Below are 23,935 nucleotides of genomic sequence, written 5' to 3'. Positions count from 1 at the left end.
ACTTAGACCCGGAGATGGCGAGAAAGACACGAAAAGACGCACCTTTTTTTAACCCTTCGTGAGGATTATGATTTTCAGTTCACGTAAGGGGGAAGATATAAACATCCCATCAGTCTTTATCCCAAGGAGAGCAGACATTGTACAGTAAGTGACTGTTTTATTATGTCCGTTTTTTAGTACTTAGCAAGTTCATTTACTTGCTGGATCTATTTATCACTCCGTTTTTAAAACTTGTAGATCATCCTCCTTATATTCGGGTTCAAAAATAGAAGTTTCCGGATCATCATTTGTCCCAACATGGTCTTTGTTGTCTTCCATGAAGTCTGCCATGATTAGTCGTGTTGTTGTTGAAGAGAAAAGCGAACGTTGTGATGTGTCTGTGAAATTAGTACGTAAATATTTCATTTTATTATAAATGTTACTATCAATCAATCAATCAATGTTTATTTATACAGCCCTAAATCACAAGTGTCTCAAAGGGCTGCACAAGCCACAACGACATCCTCGGTACAAAGCCCACATAAGGGCAAGGAAAAACTCACCCCAGTGGGACGTCGATGACTATGTATACTTACAAGGTGTGTATAAGAGGTTGATGGATGTTTTTGGATGTTTTTTTTAGAGCGCTTTATAGGCCAAAGAGAGCGAATTCATTACCTGCATTGTTGGCTGACTTTTGCTAGCATTTATTTACGAGTTAGAATGCATAAAAAAAGGATAAACGTTTAAAAAAAAAAGTGCAGTTCCCCTCTGCTAAACTATAACTACCATACAAATATGGACTTTTCATGTGTCTGTAAGAGGCTAAATTACATTTAATTATGACTTCTCCCCACTATACAGCTACAACTCAAAATGTAAAAAAACAAAAAAAATCACGTCATTTATTAGAATTTACTGACGTCTTCAGGAATATAAAAGGCACTTTTTTAAACGGTTCACACAGTGAAATGCTCTTCTCAAAACAGTGCTTCCTTAAACCCCTCAGCTGGCATCTCAGTGCCAATCATAATGCACAATTTGGTGTTTAAACAGGCTCTACGTTTAGCCATCTTTGGTTCGAATGTACAACACAGCAACGAGGATGACAGAAAACGGCCACTTTCAGGCAGAAAAAGTGACATCGTCACGTACGTAGGGATGACTTTGCCCAACATTACACTTTTAAACAGAAATAGTTACGTAAGTGAGTCAGTTAGATCCTCATTTCAAAGCATGGCAGTGTGGTAAACCGGGACCTAAAGACATAACACAGCTGATGTGTGGTCGGAGAGAAAAGCCAAGCCAAAATAATATGTATGTGATGAGGTTAGAGCATATGTGGGTTATAGTTACGGTGTCCTAGACATAAGGCACGATAACACGGCGACGCGCTTTCTATCGGACACTCGTTGACAACTTACGAAGAGTTTTGAGAACGATCACACTTTTGTCTGCAGGCCAGCCGTCCATCCGTGTGTCTGCTCACTTCCCGCCATCTACCACTGCTCCCAGCTGAACTCGTCGCCGCCTCCGAACACCACGAAGAAGCCGAGGATTGTGAAGAAGATGACGGCGTTTCCGGTCATCACCAGACCACAGGCGCCCCACTGGATCTGAAAGTGAAAAAACAGCAAGGTTCAAGTGGTCACACGTCGTAAGTCGGGATGCATATCAATATTGAATTCCTGATTACTGTGTTTTATGGACTATAGATTTTATGGACCTACTCAGTGGCTTAGTGGCTAGAGTGTCCGCCCTGATATATATATATATATATATATATATATATGTATATATATATATATATATATGTATGTGTGGGAAAAAAATCACAAGACTATTTCATCTCTACAGGCCTGTTTCATGAGGGGGGGTACCCTCAATCATCAGGAGATTTTAATGGGAGCATTCGCATACCATGGTTTATATAGGGCACAGAGTGGGTGGGTACAGGCTGGCCTAGGGGCGTGGTGATTGGCTCATGTGTTACCTAGGAGGTGTTTCCGTCTATGGCGGCATGTTGTTACAATTTCGCTGCGCTTGTTGAGGGATGACAGGTCTGGACGGTAAATAATAAACAGTTTCTCTTTCAAGCATAGGTTGCATCTTTTATTACCACTATTGTAAGGTGTGCTGGATGCAAGAATTTGCCATGTTATTGAACATTCAACATTATTGTCTTTGAGGTCCCAAATGTGTTTGCTGAGTTCTGTGGTATTTCGCAGGTTTCTGTTCCTGAAAGAAGCCTTGTGATTGTTCCATCTGGTTTTGAATTCTCCCTCGGTTAATCCTACATATGTGTCGGATGTGTTAATGTCCTTGCGTATTACCTTAGATTGGTAGACAACTGATGTTTGTAAGCACCCCCCGTTGAGAGGGCAATCAGGTTTCTTTCGACAGTTACATCCTTTGTTGGTTTTGGAGTCACTCTGTCTGGGGGTCGACGGCTCATTTGCAATTGTTTTGTTGTGGTTTGAGATGATTTGTCGTATATTGTTCATGCAGCTGTAGCTCAATTTAATGTTGTTCTTGTTGAATACTTTTCTTAGGGTGTTGTCTTTGGGAAAGTGTTTGTCAATCAGATTGAGGAATTTGTGTCCAATGTTCGTTGAGACGTTTTTGCTGTATGGGGGGTTGTACCAGATGATGTCGTTTCGTTTTCTGTTCTTTTTTGGCTGGTTTCCTGGCGTGGGTTCATAGGTGAGGGTGAAATTGTATCCGCTTTCATCAAGGGCTTTTTGGTACGGGGGGGTTGCTTGGTCAAATTCAGCTTTGCTAGATGACAGCATCGATAGCCTTTTATTGATTCCGGTAGGTATTCTTTTCGTGGTGGTGGGTGGGTGGTTGCTGTCATGGTGCACGTATTGGAGTGTTGTGTTGGGTTTCGTGAATGGTTGGTGGCTGTTATTTCTCAGGTTGAAAGTGACCCACTCTGTGCCCTATACAAACCATGGTATGCGAATGCTCCCATTAAAATCTCCTGATGATTGAGGGTACCCCCCCCTCATGAAACAGGCCTGTAGAGATGAAATAGTCTTGTGATTTTTTTCCCACACATACATATATTGCGCTCTGCTACGGTATCGAGCACTATTTTTTGGATAACCTTATTAAGACATATATATATATATATATATATATATATATATATATATATATATATATATATATATATATATATATATACTGTATATATATATATGTAACTGTTGCTACTAATAATTATTATAATTTGTTTTATTTCTCTAAAAACAGAATAATAAGTTAAGTTCATAAAAGGGAATTCAAATAAAAATGCATAAAAGTTCATAAGAAGGCTATATTTAAGTTGCTATGGTTAAAAATGTAATTGCATGCCTTTTTGTTAAGTTTGTGGGCATACTTTTATTTTGAAGTGTCTCGTTTGGTCTGTCGTCTGATGTAAGGAAGCTACTTCCGGGTATGAGTAAACATTTTGATGCCATGTGAAGGCAGAAAGAGAGAGACTGACTGTTCCAAAGACTAAAAAGTGTCAGAAGGACTCTAAGCGTTTGGGCTATTAGAGCCTGAATATCACAATTTCCTCCTAAAAGAAGCATGCAGGCCAACGAGGTACTTGTTTGTCACTTCTGCTTGTATTTACTTCGGTAAAATGTTCGATCCACATGCTGTGCATGTTGTTATTTTTACGTTTATAACGTGCTTTATTTTATTTCAGTTTTCACGGTGAATTTGAAGGGAAAGGAAGCCTTCAAATAAATCAGTTCAAGAAAGCCATTGTGTCTGTGCTATTTGGAGGGAGTTACAATATATATATATATATATATATATATATATATGTATATATATATATATATATATACATATATATATACACATATGTGTGTGTGAGAAGACAGAACAGCACTTGTACTTCCTGTTGAAAGCACTAAACAGTTGGGCTGGACAATTATGGCAAAAATAATAATCGCAATCATTTTGATTGATATTGTAGTCTCGATTAATTACATGATTATTCATCAATTTGAAAACATGACTATTTATTGTACCACCAAAACCTTACTTTAAATATAGTTAACAAAAAACCTGGATATAAATTAGCATACTTGCCAACCCTCCCGGATTTTCCGGGAGACTCCTGAAATTCAGCGCCTCTCCCGAAAACCTCCCGGGACAAATTTTCTCCCGAAAATCTCCCGAAATTCAAGCGGACTCAGGTCCTCATGGGTTTATTGTTAGGCAGTTTCATTAACATCCTCCCAGCGCGGCAACAACACACAACAACAGCAGTCACGTTTTTGTATACCGTAAAGCAGTTCGTCTGCTGTAAACAACAATGTTGTGCCACTCTTAAACAGGACAATACTGCCATCTAGTGCATTTGATGAAAGCACTTTTGTGCGTGCCACACAGCAATGCATCATCAGAGAGGGTGTTCAGCATGGTTAGAAAGATAGTGACAGAGAATAGAACAAGGATGGACAATTCAACCCTTAACTCAACAATGAGTAGATGAGTGTTATGTGTGTGTATATGTGTAAATAAATGAACACTGAAATTCAAGTATTTATTTTATATATATATATATATATATATACACACAGGTAAAAGCCAGTAAATTAGAATATTTTGAAAAACTTGATTTATTTCAGTAATTGCATTCAAAAGGTGTAACTTGTACATTATATTTATTCATTGCACACAGACTGATGCATTCAAATGTTTATTTCATTTAATTTTGATGATTTGAAGTGGCAACAAATGAAAATCCAAAATTCCGTGTGTCACAAAATTAGAATATTACTTAAGGCTAATACAAAAAAGGGATTTTTAGAAATGTTGGCCAACTGAAAAGTATGAAAATGAAAAATATGAGCATGTACAATACTCAATACTTGGTTGGAGCTCCTTTTGCCTCAATTACTGCGTTAATGCGGCGTGGCATGGAGTCGATGAGTTTCTGGCACTGCTCAGGTGTTATGAGAGCCCAGGTTGCTCTGATAGTGGCCTTCAACTCTTCTGCGTTTTTGGGTCTGGCATTCTGCATCTTCCTTTTCACAATACCCCACAGATTTTCTATGGGGCTAAGGTCAGGGGAGTTGGCGGGCCAATTTAGAACAGAAATACCATGGTCCGTAAACCAGGCACGGGTAGATTTTGCGCTGTGTGCAGGCGCCAAGTCCTGTTGGAACTTGAAATCTCCATCTCCATAGAGCAGGTCAGCAGCAGGAAGCATGAAGTGCTCTAAAACTTGCTGGTAGACGGCTGCGTTGACCCTGGATCTCAGGAAACAGAGTGGACCGACACCAGCAGATGACATGGCACCCCAAACCATCACCCAACCATGCAAATTTTGCATTTCCTTTGGAAATCGAGGTCCCAGAGTCTGGAGGAAGACAGGAGAGGCACAGGATCCACGTTGCCTAAAGTCTAGTGTAAAGTTTCCACCATCAGTGATGGTTTGGGGTGCCATGTCATCTGCTGGTGTCGGTCCACTCTGATTCCTGAGATCCAGGGTCAACGCAGCCGTCTACCAGCAAGTTTTAGAACACTTCATGCTTCCTGCTGCTGACCTGCTCAATGGAGATGGAGATTTCAAGTTCCAACAGGACGTGGCGCCTGCACACAGCGCAAAAATCTACCCGTGCCTGGTTTACGGACCATGGTATTTCTGTTCTAAATTGGCCCACAACTCCCCTGACCTTAGCCCCATAGAAAATCTGTGGGGTATTGTGAAAAGGAAGATGCAGAATGCCAGACCCAAAAACGCAGAAGAGTTGAAGGCCACTATCAGAGCAACCTGGGCTCTCATAACACCTGAGCAGTGCCAGAAACTCATCGACTCCATGCCACGCCGCATTAACGCAGTAATTGAGGCAAAAGGAGCTCCAACCAAGTATTAAGTATTGTACATGCTCATATTTTTAATTTTCATACTTTTCAGTTGGCCAACATTTCTAAAAATCCCTTTTTTGTATTAGCCTTAAGTAATATTCTAATTTTGTGACACACAGAATTTTGGATTTTCATTTGTTGCCACTTCAAATCATCAAAATTAAATGAAATAAACATTTGAATGCATCAGTCTGTGTGCAATGAATAAATATAATGTACAAGTTACACCTTTTGAATGCAATTACTGAAATAAATCAAGTTTTTCAAAATATTCTAATTTACTGGCTTTTACCTGTATATATGAAACACTTGACTTGATGAATTCTAGCTGTAAATATACTCCTCCCCTTTTAGCCACGCCCCCAGCCACGCCCCCGCCCCACCCCACCCCGTCCCCGCCCACCCCCACCTCCCGAAATCGGAGGTCTCAAGGTTGGCAAGTATGAATTAGTAACACATAAACCACAACAAGTAAAATAATAATAATAGCAACAACTATAAATGTAAATAACAATAGCAATACAAATACATTAAGTTCAGTTATTCCATTTTTATAGTTCAGTTTTTCCATTTTTATTGTTTTGAATTCATTTTTTTTTTACTTTTTACATGTATTTTAGCACCATTTTTGTGTGAAATAAAATGTTTGTTAATTAAATGTATCAAAAAGTGCTAAAAGTACATCATGCTTGTGCAAGGTACTTTTTTTTAACTTTTATTTTGTTAGCGCAGTCAGACCGGATGTGGCGCACCACGCTATTATTGTGAAGGGGGGGAGTGCGCTGTTGTTCTAAGCTTGACGAGTAAGGAGGCAACTTGAGGCGGTTTAACAATAAAAGAGAGCCTCTCAAGTTGCGACCACTGTTTATTTATACATTAATGTTACATTGATGATGTCGTTCACAACAACACATGCAGTTGAAATGTGTTGTGGATGTATGGATTGTTCTTGTTAGCTTCAGCTTCCTCGTTTAGTCGCTGTTTTAAGTGGTCTCGACATTTGATTGTTTAATTCCGGACGTTTCCGTGTGAACAGGACCTTGGGGACCTCACAAAATGGTTAGGAATTTTGGGTGAAATTTCAGGATGGAGTTCAAATGTATGATAAACTTTACAAGTAAACCTCATGTGACCTTTTCTGAGCTTTTAAATGTCCAACTGTTCAATGTCTCACTACTTTTTACACAGCTTACTGTTCTCCAAAAAGGAGCGGAACAGCAAAATGCCAACATACATTTTTTTTTAAAAGTCTGACTTTCGTTTGCAGCAACTTTTTTTTTTAAACCTACGTGAGTTTTATGATAGATTCCTCATCGAAACGTGAAAAAATAAACATCCCATCAGTCGGCATCCCAGTGAGAGTAGACATTGTACAGTAAGTGATTGTTTTATAATGTCCTTATATTCAGGTTAAAAAATAGAAGTGTCTGGATCATCATTTGTCCCAAAGTAGTCTTCTCCTTGCTTGCTCTCTTTGTCTTGTCTACACTTTTTTTTGAAGCCTCTTTCTTTGCGCTGTCCTCCAAATCTAAACATCAGACATGGAATTGATTAGCTGGACTCTCGACTCAATTGACAAAATCTTTTCGTCGAGGAAAAGAGGTTCGGGGGAGCCTGGCTGCCCTGATGGAACCATTGCTGCGGGGTACGTGAGAGATTCCTGGGGCAAATGGAGAATCATGTGCCTCTCAGTCCTTTCCATCGAGGACGTGGAAGACATCTACCTATTTGGAACCAATCAGCGGGGCACCAGCTGATTGGGCTGGGCATTGCTCTGGTGTATCGTCATATTCGTAAGACGATGGCGGCCACTCAAGGAGCCCAAAGGCTGTTCGTCGCAATGGAAAAATTGGGCCGGGCTGTGGGATCACAGTCTGGGGCGATTTCTGAACTGAATCGCAAGGTGGATCACATCATGGAGAAGCTTGTTGAAAGGGAAAAATTGGATATGAGAGCCAACACGGACGAATAGAACAGACAAGCCATTGTAATGTCTGCTCGCGGAAAAACAAAAATCCTAATCTACGATTTGACTCCCTCGAATGGCCTTGACGCTGCAACAACAGGAGCAGGCTGTTCTGAAAACATCCCCGAGGACTCTCCAAGATGGACGCTTTTGACCTCCCTCCCTCCTCAATGACACCCATACTTGCCAACCCTCCCGATTTTCCCGGGAGACTCCCGAATTTCAGTGCCCCTCCCGAAAATCTCCAGGGGAAATCATTCTCCCCAATTTAGCGTCCTCTACAACCTGTCGTCACGTCCGCTTTTCCTCCTTACAAACAGCGTGATGGCCCAGTCACATAATATATGCAGCTTCTACACACACACAAGTGAATGCACTCATACTTGATCAACACCCATACAGGTCACACTGAGGGTGGCCGTATAAACAACTTTAACACTGTTAGAAATATGCGCCACACTGTGAACCCACACCAAACAAGAATGACAAACACATTTCGGGAGAACATCCGCACAGTAACACAACATAAACACAACAGAACAAATACCCAGAACCCCTTGCAGCACTAACTCTTCTGAGACGCTACAATATACACCCCCGCTACCACCAAACCCCCTCCCCCCACCCATCTCCCGAATTCGGAGGTCTCAAGGTCGGCAAGTATGACGACACCTGGAAGTCGAACTTTGCTAGCATTGCATGCCTATGGACACAACACCACTGCACCCAAAGACAATGGGCATATACACAAACACATACCCCACCCCCACCCAACGCCTTCACCACCCCTTGATTCCCCTTCGGGACGGCTGAGTAGCGCTTTATAGCAGCAGTCGACCTCCAGGGTCCCAACCCCCCACCCCCTGTTGCGAGTTGTGATTATATGTAACTTGTTTATGTGTGCTATGGCAAATAAGGTTTTTTCCCTTGGACTCAATCTGGAGCCCCTGCCGAGGGTCCAGCCTTTGACTGATATTTTTTTACTCTTCCCCCCTTTCCCAATATCACCTTTTTCCCCACCTTTTTTAAGGAGCGCTGTAAGTGGCTGATTTGTTGGCGGTCCTGTTCTTGTCTCCCTGTAACGTATGTCTGCTCTTAGTGGAACTTATATGTCTTGTACATGTTAAAGAATGGACAATAATAAAGCATCCTGAATCCTTAATTGTCTCTCATGAAGTCTGCCATGATTAGTAGTGGTGTTGTTGTTGAAGGGAAAAACAAACATTGTGATGCATCTGTTAAAATGAATGTGCCGCCGTATGCTTAAAATGAGCAAAATATGTAAATAGTACATATTATTATGAATATTACTATATTACATTTATACTTACAGCATGTATATAAAACATTGATGGAGGTTTTTTTAAAGCGCTTTATGGGCGGAATAGAGTGACTCTCAATGGTGCCATTGTTAGCTGACTTTTGCTAGTGTTTATTTATGATTTAGAATGCATAAAAAAATAAAAACATATGAGTGCTTGTCTCACACAAAGATTGTGACTGATAAGACAAAATTCCCCTTTAAAGAAGGTCAATCGTGAAATCTCACTCAAAGGACAAACATCCATTACTTTTCGCCAGTAGAGTATATGAATGAATGAATGAAACTATCTCAGCATGAACAAAGTGAACTCACTGTGGTATTGCGGGCGAGGACAACGGGGAGCCCAAAGGATGACACAACGATCCCAGTTGTTAAGAAATAGGCCAGTTCTCTGCATGCGTTGCTTGAGGAGTCCATATCGTCACTGAGACGCCGCGATATGAAGGTTGGGATCGGGCTCAGGATGTAAAAAATCAGGACAAACAGCGGCCAGTAAACTCTAAAAAAAAGAGAAAACAGGTTATTTGAGTGAATTCAAATTCATATTCAAAACAAACTCTAACCAACATTGTTTTTTTGTTTTAAATGTCCTGTTTATCCACTCAGTTCATATCATTCATATTATTGATGGAGAGAATCAGATTTACTTTACAAAAGAGATGTGTGGGATATTTCTCTTGTTGCCTTATTTGTATTTCACTTTCTTAAATATATTTATATTATTGTTTGGCACAGCAGCAGGAGGGGATAGAAATGAGAAATAAAAGAGGACAGTTTTGTGTGGACAAGATAGAGGCAACAACAAAAAGAACAACAACATAACTACATCAGCAAATACGATACAGACAAATATGATACCAAAAAATTATGACGACGAACCGATTAGTGAGGTAGATAGTAATAACACAGGAGTGACAATGACCGTTATTGCACAACTAATGGAACAATAACAACAATAGAAATCATATTAAAAATGAAAAATATTAATAATGACCTATATTAGCAAAATTACAATCGCTTTAAATGCAACAATACATACATGTAATGAATACTTGAAACGAAGTGGAAGCGGATGGGACTATATTAACCCTTTACATTGTTATAGTAAAAAATAAACTAAGCTTTAACTCAGGGGTGTCAAACTCGTTTCCATTGAGGGCCACATCGCAGTTATGGTTGCCCTCAGAGGGCCACTTTTAACAATGAGTAAGATGTGAATATACATGTATATATATATATATATATATATATATATATATACACATACATACATACATACATATATATATTGTCGGAGGCAGATATTTACATATATCCGAATTTAAGTTGTACTTCTTCCATTTCTTTGTCATATTTGAAAACAGCTCGTGGTTTCCATTTCTTCTCTTGATGCTCTGTCAGCAAGCAAACTGTGTGTGTTAACCTTGAGTTCTTTGGAATGTATTATGGCTAGGGAGACGTTGTGCTTGTGTTATGGCTAGGGAGGGGGAAGGAAAGAGAGGTTTTTGGCGTTGGGAAGACAGACCATTTTTGGGGGGCGCAATAGAATGTTCTAGGGTTAGACTGGTCTCAATCAAAATGTATATTGGCAAAGCTTTGAGAATATACAACAAAATACCTATTCTGTCTCTGGTGGTTTTTCAACTCAGCTTTAAGTGTCGGAAAGAACTTGGGAGCGAATTGTGACTTGAATTCCCTGGGAGGAACAACTGGTCCAAAACGCAACAAATTATATATATACCGGTATATATATATTTATTAACAATATATTTTTTTACATAAGCTGCAAAAAAAATATTTTAATTATACTCTAAAAACTGGCAGAATTTTACAATAAAAGCAGTGTTTTTTTCTTTTTACAGCATATACATTTTTTTTAAATAAATGCAATGGAATGGAGAAACAATACCACTGTTTTTAGCTGTAAAATTCAAGCAACAGAGCTGGCAGGTGTTGTTTTTTTTACCGTAAAATCTTGTTGTTTTAATGTTTTTTTTGTTTTGTTTCTTTCATCTTTTAGTGTCTTACTGTATATGGAAAAAAACGGTACCAAAGTTGATTTTACGGGGGAAAAAAAACTCAGTGACGGAATTTAACCGTAAAATCTATTGCCAATTTTACGGTGTACAATGTGATTGATAATTTGTTTTGAAATCATAAGTCAAGCAGATATTTAATTACAGTATTGGTCTTTATTTTAACAAAAAATAGTTTTGGAATACATGACACTATAATATTTTGATTTTGACAATATTGAATTTTAAAAGATACACAATTGCATGCAGTACATGATTTTTAATGCCAAATATATTTAGTAAGAAAAGATTAAGTTATTATTATTTCCAGGCTTTCGCGGGCCACATAAAATAATGTGGCAGGCCAGATTTGGCCCCCGAGCCTTGAATTTAACACCTGTGCTTTAATTGATGTTTTGTGAGTGCTGATGATGCTGTCATTTTGCTAAGATTTTACGTCACATGACTGCACGCCTAATCAATAACTACTAGCGATGGGTCCGGCAACACCGATGCATCGGCGCATGCGTCGAGCTCATAGAACAAAACCCTGTGTCGGTGCGCGTACCGCTTTTAGAAAGTCACGTGACCGATCATGAGCTGTTTTGGTCACGTGACCGATACGCAAACTGTGTCGCCTCCTCTGTGCCCTGTGAGCGGCTCTTTTCTACAGCCGGAGAAATAATAACTAAGAAGAGAAATCGTCTAAAATGTAATACGTCGGAAAAACTTTTTTTTTTATATATAAAAATGTGTAAAAAAATAAAATTAAAAAAATTCCCAGTCCACAATCATCCACAACACGTTCTCTTAGATTTCCATGTTATGATACATGTTCACTTTATTTATTGACTGTATCTAAAAAAGATACAAATATATTTTTATTTAAATGAAGATATGAAATAATCCTAAATGAAATACAATGACTTGGTTTATATTATTGTATATACTAGGGCAGGGGTCACCAACGCGGTGCCCGCGGTCACCAGGTAGCCCGTAAGGACCAGATCAGTCGCCCGCTGGCCTGTTCTAAAAATAGCTCAAAGAGCAGCACTTACCAGTGAGCTGCCTCTATTTTTTAAATTGTATTTATTTACTAGCAAGCTGGTCTCGCTTTGCTCGACATTTTTAATTCTAAAAGAGACAAAACTCAAATAGAATTTGAAAATCCAAGAAAATATTTTAAAGACTTGGTCTTCACTTGGAATAAGCGGTAGAAAATGGATGGATGGATGGGTCTTCACTTGTTTAAATAAATTCATTTATTTTTTACTTTGCTTCTTATTACTTTTAGAAATACAATTTTAGAGAAAAAATACAACCTTAAAAATGATATTAGGATTTTTAAACAAATATACCTTTTTACCTTTTAAATTTCTTCCTCTTCTTTCCTGACAATTTAAATCAATGTTCAAGTAATTTTTAAAAATTTTTATTGTAAAGAATAATAAATATTTTAGCTTCTGTTTTTTCGACGAAGAATATTTGTGAAATATTTCTTCAAACTTACTATGATTAAAATTCAAAAAAATTATTTTGGCAAATCTAGAAAATCTGTAGAATCAAATTTTAAATCTTATTTCAAAGTATTTTGAATTTATTTTAAAATTTTTGTTCTGGAAAATCTAGAAGAAATACTGATTTGTCTTCGTTAGAAATATAGCTTGGTCAAATTTGTTATATTTTCTAACAAAGTGCAGATTGGATTTTAACCAATTTAAAACATGTCATCAAAATTCTAAAATGTATCTTAATCAGGTGAAATTACTAATAATGTTCCATAAATTATTTTTTTAATTTTTTCAAAAAGATTCAAATTAGCTAGTTTTTCTCTTCTTTTTGTCGGTTGAATTTTGAATTTTAAAGAGTCGAAATTGAAGATAAACTATGTTTCAAAATTTTATTTTAATTTTTTTCGTGTTTTCTCCTCTTTTAAACCGTTCAATTAAGTGTTTTTTTCATCATTTATTCTCGACAAAAAACCTTCCGTAAAAGAAAAAAAAAATGTACGACGGAATGACAGCCAGAAATACCCATTTTTTTATATATATAAATGTATTTATTTAGCTATTCTTGTTTAAATCACACTTACGTGTAACTTACAAATGACAATATATTTATTTATTTAAGTGTGTATCAAACTGGTAGCCCTTCGCATTAATCAGTACCCAAGAAGTAGTTTTTGGTTTCAAAAAGGTTGGTGACCCCTGTACTAGGGCATCAAATCAGTGTCAGTTGAGTCGGTCCATAGGTTGCCTGTAGGGATTTTTAATGTCCAGCAGATGTCAGTATTTAGTGACACAGTATCGACACAGTATCAATACAGTTTTGCAATGTGTCCAAACGCTTCATGACGCCTCATCAACCCATCACTAATATCTACTGTATGTTTAACATTGTGACATTATGCGGCATGACCTCCATTATCCAAATTACAATCGCTTTAAATACAACAATACATACATGTAATCAGAGGTGGGTAGTAACGCGCTACATTTACTCCGTTACATCTACTTGAGTAACTTTTGGGATAAATTGTACTTCTAAGAGTAGTTTTAATGCAACATACTTTTACTTTTACTTGAGTATATTTATAGAGAAGAAACGCTATTTTTACTCCACTACTTTTATCTACATTCAGCTCGCTACTGATTTTTATCGATCTGTTAATGTACGCTTTGTTTGTTTTGGTTTGTCAGACAGACCTTCAAAGTAGGATCTATCGCATGCCTGCGTTTCACCAATCAAATGCAGTCACAGGTGACGTTTGACTCCGTTTCACCAATCAAATGCAGTCACTGGTGACGTTTGACTCCGTTTCACCAATCAAATGCAGTCACTGGTGACGTTTGACTCCGTTTCACCAATCAAATACAGTCACAGGTGACGTTTGACTCCGTTTCACCAATCAAATGCAGTCACAGGTGACGTTTGACTCCGTTTCACCAGTCAAATGCAGTCACTGGTGACGTTTGACTCCGTTTCACCAATCAAATGCAGTCACAGGTGACGTTTGACTCCGTTTCACCAATCAAATGCAGTCACTGGTGACGTTTGACTCCGTTTCACCAATCAAATGCAGTCACAGGTGACGTTTGACTCCGTTTCACCAATCAAATGCAGTCACTGGTGACGTTTGACTCCGTTTCACCAGTCAAATGCAGTCACTGGTGACGTTTGACTCCGTTTCACCAATCAAATGCAGTCACTGGTGACGTTTGACTCCGTTTCACCAATCAAATGCAGTCACTGGTGACGTTTGACTCCGTTTCACCAATCAAATGCAGTCACTGGTGACGTTTGACTCCGTTTCACCAATCAAATGCAGTCACTGGTGACGTTTGACTCCGTTTCACCAATCAAATGCAGTCACTGGTGACGTTTGACTCCGTTTCACCAATCAAATGCAGTCACTGGTGACGTTTGACTCAGTTTCACCAATCAAATGCAGTCACTGGTGACGTTTGACTCCGTTTCACCAATCAAATGCAGTCACTGGTGACGTTTGACTCCGTTTCACCAATCAAATGCAGTCACAGGTGACGTTTGACTCAGTTTCACCAATCAAATGCAGTCACTGGTGACGTTTGACTTCGTTTCACCAATCAAATGCTGTCACTGGTGACGTTTGACTTCGTTTCACCAATCAAAGGCAGTCACAGGTGACGTTTGACTCCGTTTCACCAATCAAATGCAGTCACTGGTGACGTTTGACTCCGTTTCACCAATCAAATGCAGTCACTGGTGACGTTTGACTCCGTTTCACCAATCAAATGCAGTCACTGGTGACGTTTGACTTCGTTTCACCAATCAAATGCAGTCACTGGTGACGTTTGACTCCGTTTCACCAATCAAATGCAGTCACAGGTGACGTTTGACTCCGTTTCACCAGTCAAATGCAGTCACTGGTGACGTTTGACTCCGTTTCACCAATCAAATGCAGTCACTGGTGACGTTTGACTCCGTTTCACCAATCAAATGCAGTCACAGGTGACGTTTGACTCAGTTTCACCAATCAAATGCAGTCACAGGTGACGTTTGACTCAGTTTCACCAATCAAATGCAGTCACTGGTGACGTTTGACTTCGTTTCACCAATCAAATGCAGTCACAGGTGACGTTTGACTCCGTTTCACCAGTCAAATGCAGTCACTGGTGACGTTTGACTCCGTTTCACCAATCAAATGCAGTCACTGGTGACGTTTGACTCCGTTTCACCAATCAAATGCAGTCACTGGTGACGTTTGACTCCGTTTCACCAATCAAATGCAGTCACTGGTGACGTTTGACTCCGTTTCACCAATCAAATGCAGTCACTGGTGACGTTTGACTCCGTTTCACCAATCAAATGCAGTCACAGGTGACGTTTGACTCAGTTTCACCAATCAAATGCAGTCACTGGTGACGTTTGACTCCGTTTCACCAATCAAATGCAGTCACTGGTGACGTTTGACTCCGTTTCACCAATCAAATGCAGTCACTGGTGACGTTTGACTCCGTTTCACCAATCAAATGCAGTCACTGGTGACGTTTGACTCAGTTTCACCAATCAAATGCAGTCACTGGTGACGTTTGACTCCGTTTCACCAATCAAATGCAGTCACAGGTGACGTTTGACTCAGTTTCACCAATCAAATGCAGTCACTGGTGACGTTTGACTTCGTTTCACCAATCAAATGCAGTCACAGGTGACGTTTGACTCCGTTTCACCAGTCAAATGCAGTCACTGGTGACGTTTGACTTCGTTTCACCAATCAAATGCTGTCACTGGTGACGTTTGACTCCGTTTCACCAATCAAATGCAGTCACTGGTGACGTTTGACTCCGTTTCACCAATCAAATGCAGTCACTGGTGACGTTTGACTCCGTTTCACCAATCAAATGCAGTCACTGGTGACGTTTGACTCCGTTTCACCAATCAAATGCAGTCACTGGTGACGTTTGACTCCGTTTCACCAATCAAATGCAGTCACAGGTGACGTTTGACTCCGTTTCACCAATCAAATGCAGTCACAGGTGACGTTTGACTACGTTTCACCAATCAAATGCAGTCACTGGTGACGTTTGACTCCGTTTCACCAATCAAATGCAGTCACTGGTGACGTTTGACTCCGTTTCACCAATCAAATGCAGTCACTGGTGACGTTTGACTCCGTTTCACCAGTCAAATGCAGTCACAGGTGACGTTTGACTCCGCTTCACCAGTCAAATGCAGTCACTGGTGACGTTTGACTCCGTTTCACCAATCAAATGCAGTCACTGGTGACGTTTGACTCCGTTTCACCAATCAAATGCAGTCACTGGTGACGTTTGACTCCGTTTCACCAATCAAATGCAGTCACTGGTGACGTTTGACTCCGTTTCACCAATCAAATGCAGTCACTGGTGACATTTGACTCCGTTTCACCAATCAAATGCAGTCACAGGTGACGTTTGACTCCGTTTCACCAATCAAATGCAGTCACAGGTGACGTTTGACTACGTTTCACCAATCAAATGCAGTCACTGGTGACGTTTGACTCCGTTTCACCAATCAAATGCAGTCACTGGTGACGTTTGACTCCGTTTCACCAATCAAATGCAGTCACTGGTGACGTTTGACTCCGTTTCACCAGTCAAATGCAGTCACAGGTGACGTTTGACTCCGTTTCACCAGTCAAATGCAGTCACTGGTGACGTTTGACTCCGTTTCACCAATCAAATGCAGTCACAGGTGACGTTTGACTCTGTTTCACCAGTCAAATGCAGTCACTGGTGACGTTTGACTCCGTTTCACCAATCAAATGCAGTCACTGGTGACGTTTGACTCCGTTTCACCAATCAAATGCAGTCACTGGTGACGTTTGACTCCGTTTCACCAATCAAATGCAGTCACTGGTGACGTTTGACTCAGTTTCACCAATCAAATGCAGTCACTGGTGACGTTTGACTCCGTTTCACCAATCAAATGCAGTCACTGGTGACGTTTGACTCCGTTTCACCAATCAAATGCAGTCACTGGTGACGTTTGACTCCGTTTCACCAATCAAATGCAGTCACTGGTGACGTTTGACTCAGTTTCACCAATCAAACAGAGCCAGGCGGTCACATGGTTAACTGCACATAAAGTTTCAGCGGCAAACAACAACAAGCTTAAACTTACATGAACTCAACATCAAATTTGAGGAAGCACATGGCGGTAAGTAACGTTAGTAGATATTTTGGCTGACACCGTAGGCTGATGTTAGCTTCCCTGCTATGAATCACTGTCAAATGTACATCGTGTGGGGACATTTATTAACGCATTGCAGCCTCATAGACAGACAGAGACACAAACACACGCACAGTCGCACCCACACACACACACACATGCATAGAAACACCAATCAGAAGTGCACAGTGTGTTCCCAGATGCAGCCCACACCTATCAGTTTATGGTTTGCGTAAAGGCTAACTTGTTATTTTCCTTTGTAATGTCTGTTTACTGAGCCTATGGTGCTGTTAAGTTATTGTGGCTCAATTTGCCTTCATTTTGTTTATGTTAATGTAATATTATTTAATATATATCATTGTTTTAGTTGCTTAAGAGATATTCCTGGCTCTGAATTTGCTCATTGCTATTTTTATGTTTTTGTGCATTATTTGTTGCCGTCATCATTAAACGAACAAGTTACTCATCAGTTACTCAGTACTTGAGTAGTTTTTTCACAACATACTTTTTACTTTTACTCAAGAAAAAATATGGGTGACTACTCCTTACTATTACTTGAGTAATAAATCTCTAAAGTAACAGTACTCTTACTTGAGTACAATTTCTGGCTACTCTACCCACCTCTGCATGTAATGAACACTTGAAACATCGTGAAAGAGGATGGGAATATATTAACCCTTTACATTGTTATAGTAATAATAAGTTAAGCTTCAACTGATGTTTTGCGAGTGCTGATGATGCTGTCATTTTGCTGAGATTATTCGTCACGTGACTGCACACCTACTCAATAACTACTGTATGTTTAACAAAGTGACGTTATGTAGCATGAATAATATTAATAATGACCTCTATTATCAAAATTACAATGGCTTTAAATGTAACAATACATACATGTAACGAACACTTGAAACATAGTGAAAGAGGATGGGACTATATTAACCCTTTACATTGTTATAGTTCAAATAAATTAGGCTTCAACTGATGTTTTGCGAGTGCCGATGATGCTGTCATGTTGTTGTTTTGCTGATATTATTCATCACATGACTGCACACCTAATCAATAACTACTGTATGTTTAACAAAATGACGTTACGCGGCATGAATAATATTAATTATGACCTCCATTATCAAAATTACAATGGCTTTAAATGCAACAATACATACATGTTTGAGTTTATTTGGAACATGCAAGCATACAACATGATAAATCACAATTTCCAGTTTCTCTTTTCAACATGTTCGAAAAGGAGTAGGAAGAAGCAGAGTTTATTCAATCCTACCCCTTTTCTTTTACATAACAGTTGCTAAAACTTTTGTTCACTTCCTGTTCTCAATTTATTCACAATATACTCCATAAGTAACCACAGAAAAAAAATAAAAAAATAATACTCGGTGAAGTAAGTTACATTTGGTGAGGTGAGTAAGATTATTTTGAAAATGAATGGATGGATGAAATAAATTCAGAATGTCTATCATGGTTCTTCTTCTTTGTACTTTGCAAACACTTTAAGTTTCTTGTAATGAACACTTGAAACACAGTGAAAGAGGATGGGACTATATTAACCCTTTACATTGTTATAGTTCAAATAAATGAGGCTTTATGATGATGTCATTTTGTTGTTTTGCTGAGATTATTCGTCACATGACTGCACGCCTAATCAATAACTACTGTATGTTTAACAAAGTGACATTATGCGACATTTGACGTCATATCTAAACAGACTAGGATCTGGGAATAATTTCGGAATAAGTGCAAAGTTTCTTTAAACAATAATAATTGGTTCAGAAAACCTACCCATATTGTTCCAGTGCACAACCCAGGAGCAGAAACGTCAGCCCGATGGCGCCACTAAAAGACAATCCGACCAGAGCTGGAAAAAGCGAGAAAATAAAAAGATGTTTTAATAAGAAAAAACAGTTTTTGAACAACGTGTTTTTTTTCCTAAATGATGCTAAGCTAATGGCTTTGCTAGCGAATACGCTAACGTTCACAACACGATGCTAACCATGTTTGTGAGGAAGCAACGGGACAAAGACGTGAATAGTCAACTCTCACGTTCACTGCTTGAATGAAATAGTGAATTAAAATACCTTTAATGCCAGCCATTGTGGTCCAGTTGTCTGATTTTGGGTTTTTTTTGTCTTTGTTTACGTGCTTCGCTTCCTTGTGGACTGACTTCCTGCTTCCTTCTCTGTTGTCACGTGACTTTTAAGAAATATATATTTCCCCCCCCCAAACAATATATTTTTTAAATCCAAAACAGTAAGAAAATTTGATAATACTAGTACTTATATAAACACAATAAAATAAAATAAATAAAAATAGAAAAACAATCGCTTCTTTGTGGACTGACTTTCTGCTTCTGCTTCACTCTTGTCACGTGACTCTCCCCCCTTTATGGAAAAATAAAACATTTATAAATCCAAACAATATATTTTTTAAATACAAGACAGTAAGAAAATTACACAATGTGCTGTTTGATAATACTAGTATTTATATAAACACAAGACAAGAAAAAAACAATAATTAAATAAAAATAGAAACAATCGCTTCCTTCGCTTCCTTGTGGACTGACTTCCTGCTTCCTTATCCGGGGTTTCGCTTCTCTGTTGTCACGTGACTTTTAAAAAAATATATTTCCCCCCCCCCCAAACAATATATTTTTTAAATCCAAAACAGTAAGAAAATTACACAATGTGCTATTTGATAATACTAGTACTTATATAAACACAAGAAAATAAAAATAAATAAAAATAGAAAAACAATCGCTTCTTTGTGGACTGACTTTCTGCTTCTGCTTCACTCTTGTCACGTGACTCTTCCCCCCCCTTTATTGGAAAATAAAACATACAAACATTTATAAATCCAAACAATATATTTTTTAAATACAAGACAGTAAGAAAATTACACGATGTGCTGTTTGATAATACTGGTATTTATATAAACACAAGACAAGAATAAAACAATAATTAAATAAAAATAGAAACATTCGCTTCCTTCGCTTCCTTGTGGACTGACTTCCTGCTTCCTTATCCTACACGTGACTCGTTAAAAAAAAAAAAAAGTTTCCCCCAAAAATATATTTTTTAAATCCAAGATAGTAAAAACATGTGCTTTTTGATAATACTTGTACTTACATAAACACAAGACAATAAAAAAAAATTAAAAAAGAAAAAAGAAAAGAAACAATCGCTTCCTTGTGGACTGACTTCCTGCTTCCTTATCCGGGGTTTCGCGTCACTCTTGTCACGTGACTCTTTCCCCCCCTTTATTGGAAAATAAAACATACGAACATTTATAAATCCAAACAATATATTTTTTAAATACAAGACAGTAAGAAAATTACACAATGTGCTGTTTGATAATACTAGTATTTATATAAACACAAGACAAGAAAAAAACAATAATTAAATAAAAATATAAACAATCGCTTCCTTCGCTTCCTTGTGGACTGACTTCCTGCTTCCTTCTCTGTTGTCACGTGACTTTAAAAAAATATATATTTCCCCCCCCAAACAATATATTTTTTAAATCCAAAACAGTAAGAAAATTACACAATGTGCTATTTGATAATACTAGTACTTATATAAACACAAGAAAATAAAAATAAATAAAAATAGAAAAACAATCGCTTCTTTGTGGACTGACTTTCTGCTTCTGCTTCACTCTTGTCACGTGACTCCCCCCCCCCCTTTATTGGAAAATAAAACATACGAACATTTATAAATCCAAACAATATATTTTTTAAATACAAGAGAGTAAGAAAATTACACGATGTGCTGTTTGATAATACTAGTATTTATATAAACACAAGACAAGAAAAAAACAATAAATAAATAAAAATAGAAACAATCGCTTCCTTCGCTTCCTTGTGGACTGACTTCGCTTCACTCTTGTCACGTGACTTGTTAAAAAAAAATTTTTTTCCCCCCCAAACAATGTATTTTTTAAATCCAAGATAGTAAAAACATGTGCTTTTTGATAATACTAGTACTTATATAAACACAAGACAATAAAAAAAAATTTAAAAAGAAAAAAAGAAAAGAAACAATCGCTTCCTTGTGGACTGACTTCCTGCTTCCTTATCCGGGGTTTCGCGTCACTCTTGTCACGTGACTCTTCACCCCCCCCCTTTATTGAAAAATAAACATCCATCCATCCATCCATTTTCTACCGCTTATTCCCTTTTGGGGTCGCGGGGGGCGCTGTAGCCTATCTCAGCTACAATCGGGCGGAAGGCGGGGTACACCCTGGACAAGTCGCCATCTCATCGCAGGGCCAACACACATACAAACATTTATAAATCCAAACAATATATTTTTTAAATACAAGACAGTAAGAAAATTACACGATGTGCTGTTTGATAATACTATTATTTATATAAACACAAGACAAGAAAAAAACAATAATTAAATACAAATATAAACAATCGCTTCCTTCGCTTCCTTGTGGACTGACTTCCTGCTTCCTTATCCGGGGTCGCGTCACTCTTATCACGTGACTCGTTTAAAAAAAAAAAAATGTTTTTCCCCCCAAACAATATATTTTTTAAATCCAAGATAGTAAAAACATGTGCTATTTGATGATACTAGTACTTATATAAACACAAGACAATAAAAAAAAAGAAAAAAAAGAAACAATCGCTTCCTTGTGGACTGACTTCCTGCTTCCTTATCCGGGGTTTCGCGTCACTCTTGTCACGTGACTCTTTTTCCCCCCCTTTATTGAAAAATAAAACATACACACATTTATAAATCCAAACAATATATTTTTTAAATCCAAGACAGTAAGAAAACTACACATAATGGCAAATAATTGGAATGTTTAATTTTCAATTTTTTTTTATTTTTTATTGAATAACATACATACATTTATAATGCACACAGGTGTACAAACTATTGTCATTAGTGGCAACGCTTGGAGCTACATCTGCAGGTTGTTGCGTTTTGGACCAGTTGTTCCTCCCAGGGAATTCAAGTCACAAGTCGCTCCCAAGCTCTTTACGACTCAGTGGCCTAGTGTCCGCCCTGAGATCGGTAGGTTGTGGGTTCAAACCCCGGCCGAGTCATACCAAAGACTATAAAAATGGGACCCATTACCTCCCTGCTTGGCACTCAGCATCAAGGGTTGGAATTGGGGGTTAAATCACCAAAAATTATTCCCGGGCGCGGCCACCGCTGCTGCCCACTGCTCCCCTCACCTCCCAGGGGGTGATCAAGGGTGATGGGTCAAATGCAGAGAATAATTTCGCCACACCTAGTGTGTGTGTGACAATCATTGGTACTTTAACTTTTAACTTTAACTTTAAAGCTGAGTTGAAAAACCACCAGAGACAGAATAAGTATTTTGTAATATATTTGCAAAGCTTTGCAGATATACATTGAGACCAGTCCAGCATAGAACATTCAATTGCGCCGCTAAGATGGTCTGTTCCCCCCGACCAAACCCTCTCCCCCCTTAAGTCCCTGGCAGTCATGTCTCTCTAGCCAAAACAAATGCCCATTATCGCTCTTTCTAACATTCCAAAGCTTCAAGGTTAACACACACAGTTTACTTGCAGACAAACAGAAAGAGAACAAATGGAAAAACACAAGCTGTTTTCAAATATGACTATGAAATAAAAGAAGTAACACTTAAATTCGGATATATGTAAATATCTGCCTCCGACCAGGTGTAGAGAGGAGCTTCTCCTGTTTAAAGCTTTGATAGGCTGCAGCACCCCCCCGCCACCTCGAAAAGGGACAAGCGGTAGAAAATGGATGGATGGATGGAAGTCCTACACCCGCAACACCATGGGCCAAGGCCGCTTGAGCAGCCTAGCTCTGCTGGCCATTGAGAGGACACTTGTCAAATCCCTGGAAAAGACGCCTTTTTGGTATGACAGGGTCACAGATCACTTTCTTAACCCTTGTGTAATGTTCATATTGTTGTTACTCAGCCTGCGTGTGTGGGTTTGATCAGGCCCGGCCCTAACCAATCTGGCGCCCTAGGCAAGATTTTAGGTGGCGCCCCCCCACATCGGCAGTGAAGTGTATATACTCACAAGAAACCGAATAGCTTTGTCTTTGACCTTTTTTTTACTTAAAGAAAGCAAATTAACAATCAGAATAGTTAACAAGATAAAAAAAATATGAATAAATAAATGAATGCAAAAAATAAAAAATGAATATATGAAATACAATATTTTTTACATACATATTGCTTAATTTACATTAATGATGTGCACTTTAACAACTAGGCTTACAACTATACCTAATATATAAAGGGGTGGAAAAGTGACTATTACCTGCAGGGCAAACATTAGCTAACCAGAAGGCAATAACAATGTAAACAAAAAACACCTGCTTAAAAGATCTAATACAAATGTCCCTGAGGAATGTAAGGTGGGAGTACTGTAATTACCTAACGTTACATTATTATTTTCCATAACAATTTAGCCCCCTCCACAATATTAACCCGACGTTAAAACAGAACTAGCTATTTATTGATTAGCAATTGCCGAATCATGTAACATTAGCTTAATGCTAAAAAGCCAGGTTACTATCACATTCTGTAACAGACAAATAATTTCATGTAGGCTAACGT

At 38.5% G+C, this 23,935-nt stretch overlaps 1 protein-coding gene across 1 annotated transcript; it reads right to left on the bottom strand.

The window, feature by feature from the left end:
- Positions 1-870: 870 nt before the first annotated feature.
- LOC133607867 (leptin receptor gene-related protein) lies at positions 871-19,545 on the bottom strand. The gene is made up of 4 exons (XM_061962890.1): positions 19,441-19,545; positions 19,145-19,220; positions 9,459-9,645; positions 871-1,595 (listed from the first exon to the last, which is right to left on the bottom strand). Exons 1-4 carry the CDS (start codon positions 19,454-19,456, stop codon positions 1,479-1,481), a joined length of 396 nt encoding a protein of 131 aa, XP_061818874.1. The 5' UTR covers positions 19,457-19,545; the 3' UTR covers positions 871-1,478.
- Positions 19,546-23,935: the final 4,390 nt, after the last annotated feature.

The sequence above is a fragment of the Nerophis lumbriciformis genome, linkage group LG09 (genome assembly GCF_033978685.3).
Source record: "Nerophis lumbriciformis linkage group LG09, RoL_Nlum_v2.1, whole genome shotgun sequence".
In the NCBI taxonomy this organism is placed as follows: Eukaryota; Metazoa; Chordata; class Actinopteri; order Syngnathiformes; family Syngnathidae; genus Nerophis; species Nerophis lumbriciformis.
This window is presented reverse-complemented; position numbering and strand designations above follow the sequence as displayed.

Coding starts and splice junctions, on each gene's coding strand:
- LOC133607867 (XM_061962890.1), bottom strand. Junction 9,646..19,144: donor TGTGCACTGGAACAATATGG/GTAGGTTTTCTG, acceptor TCTTTTTTTTAG/AGTTTACTGGCCGCTGTTTG. Junction 1,596..9,458: donor TCCTCGCCCGCAATACCACA/GTGAGTTCACTT, acceptor TTTCACTTTCAG/ATCCAGTGGGGCGCCTGTGG.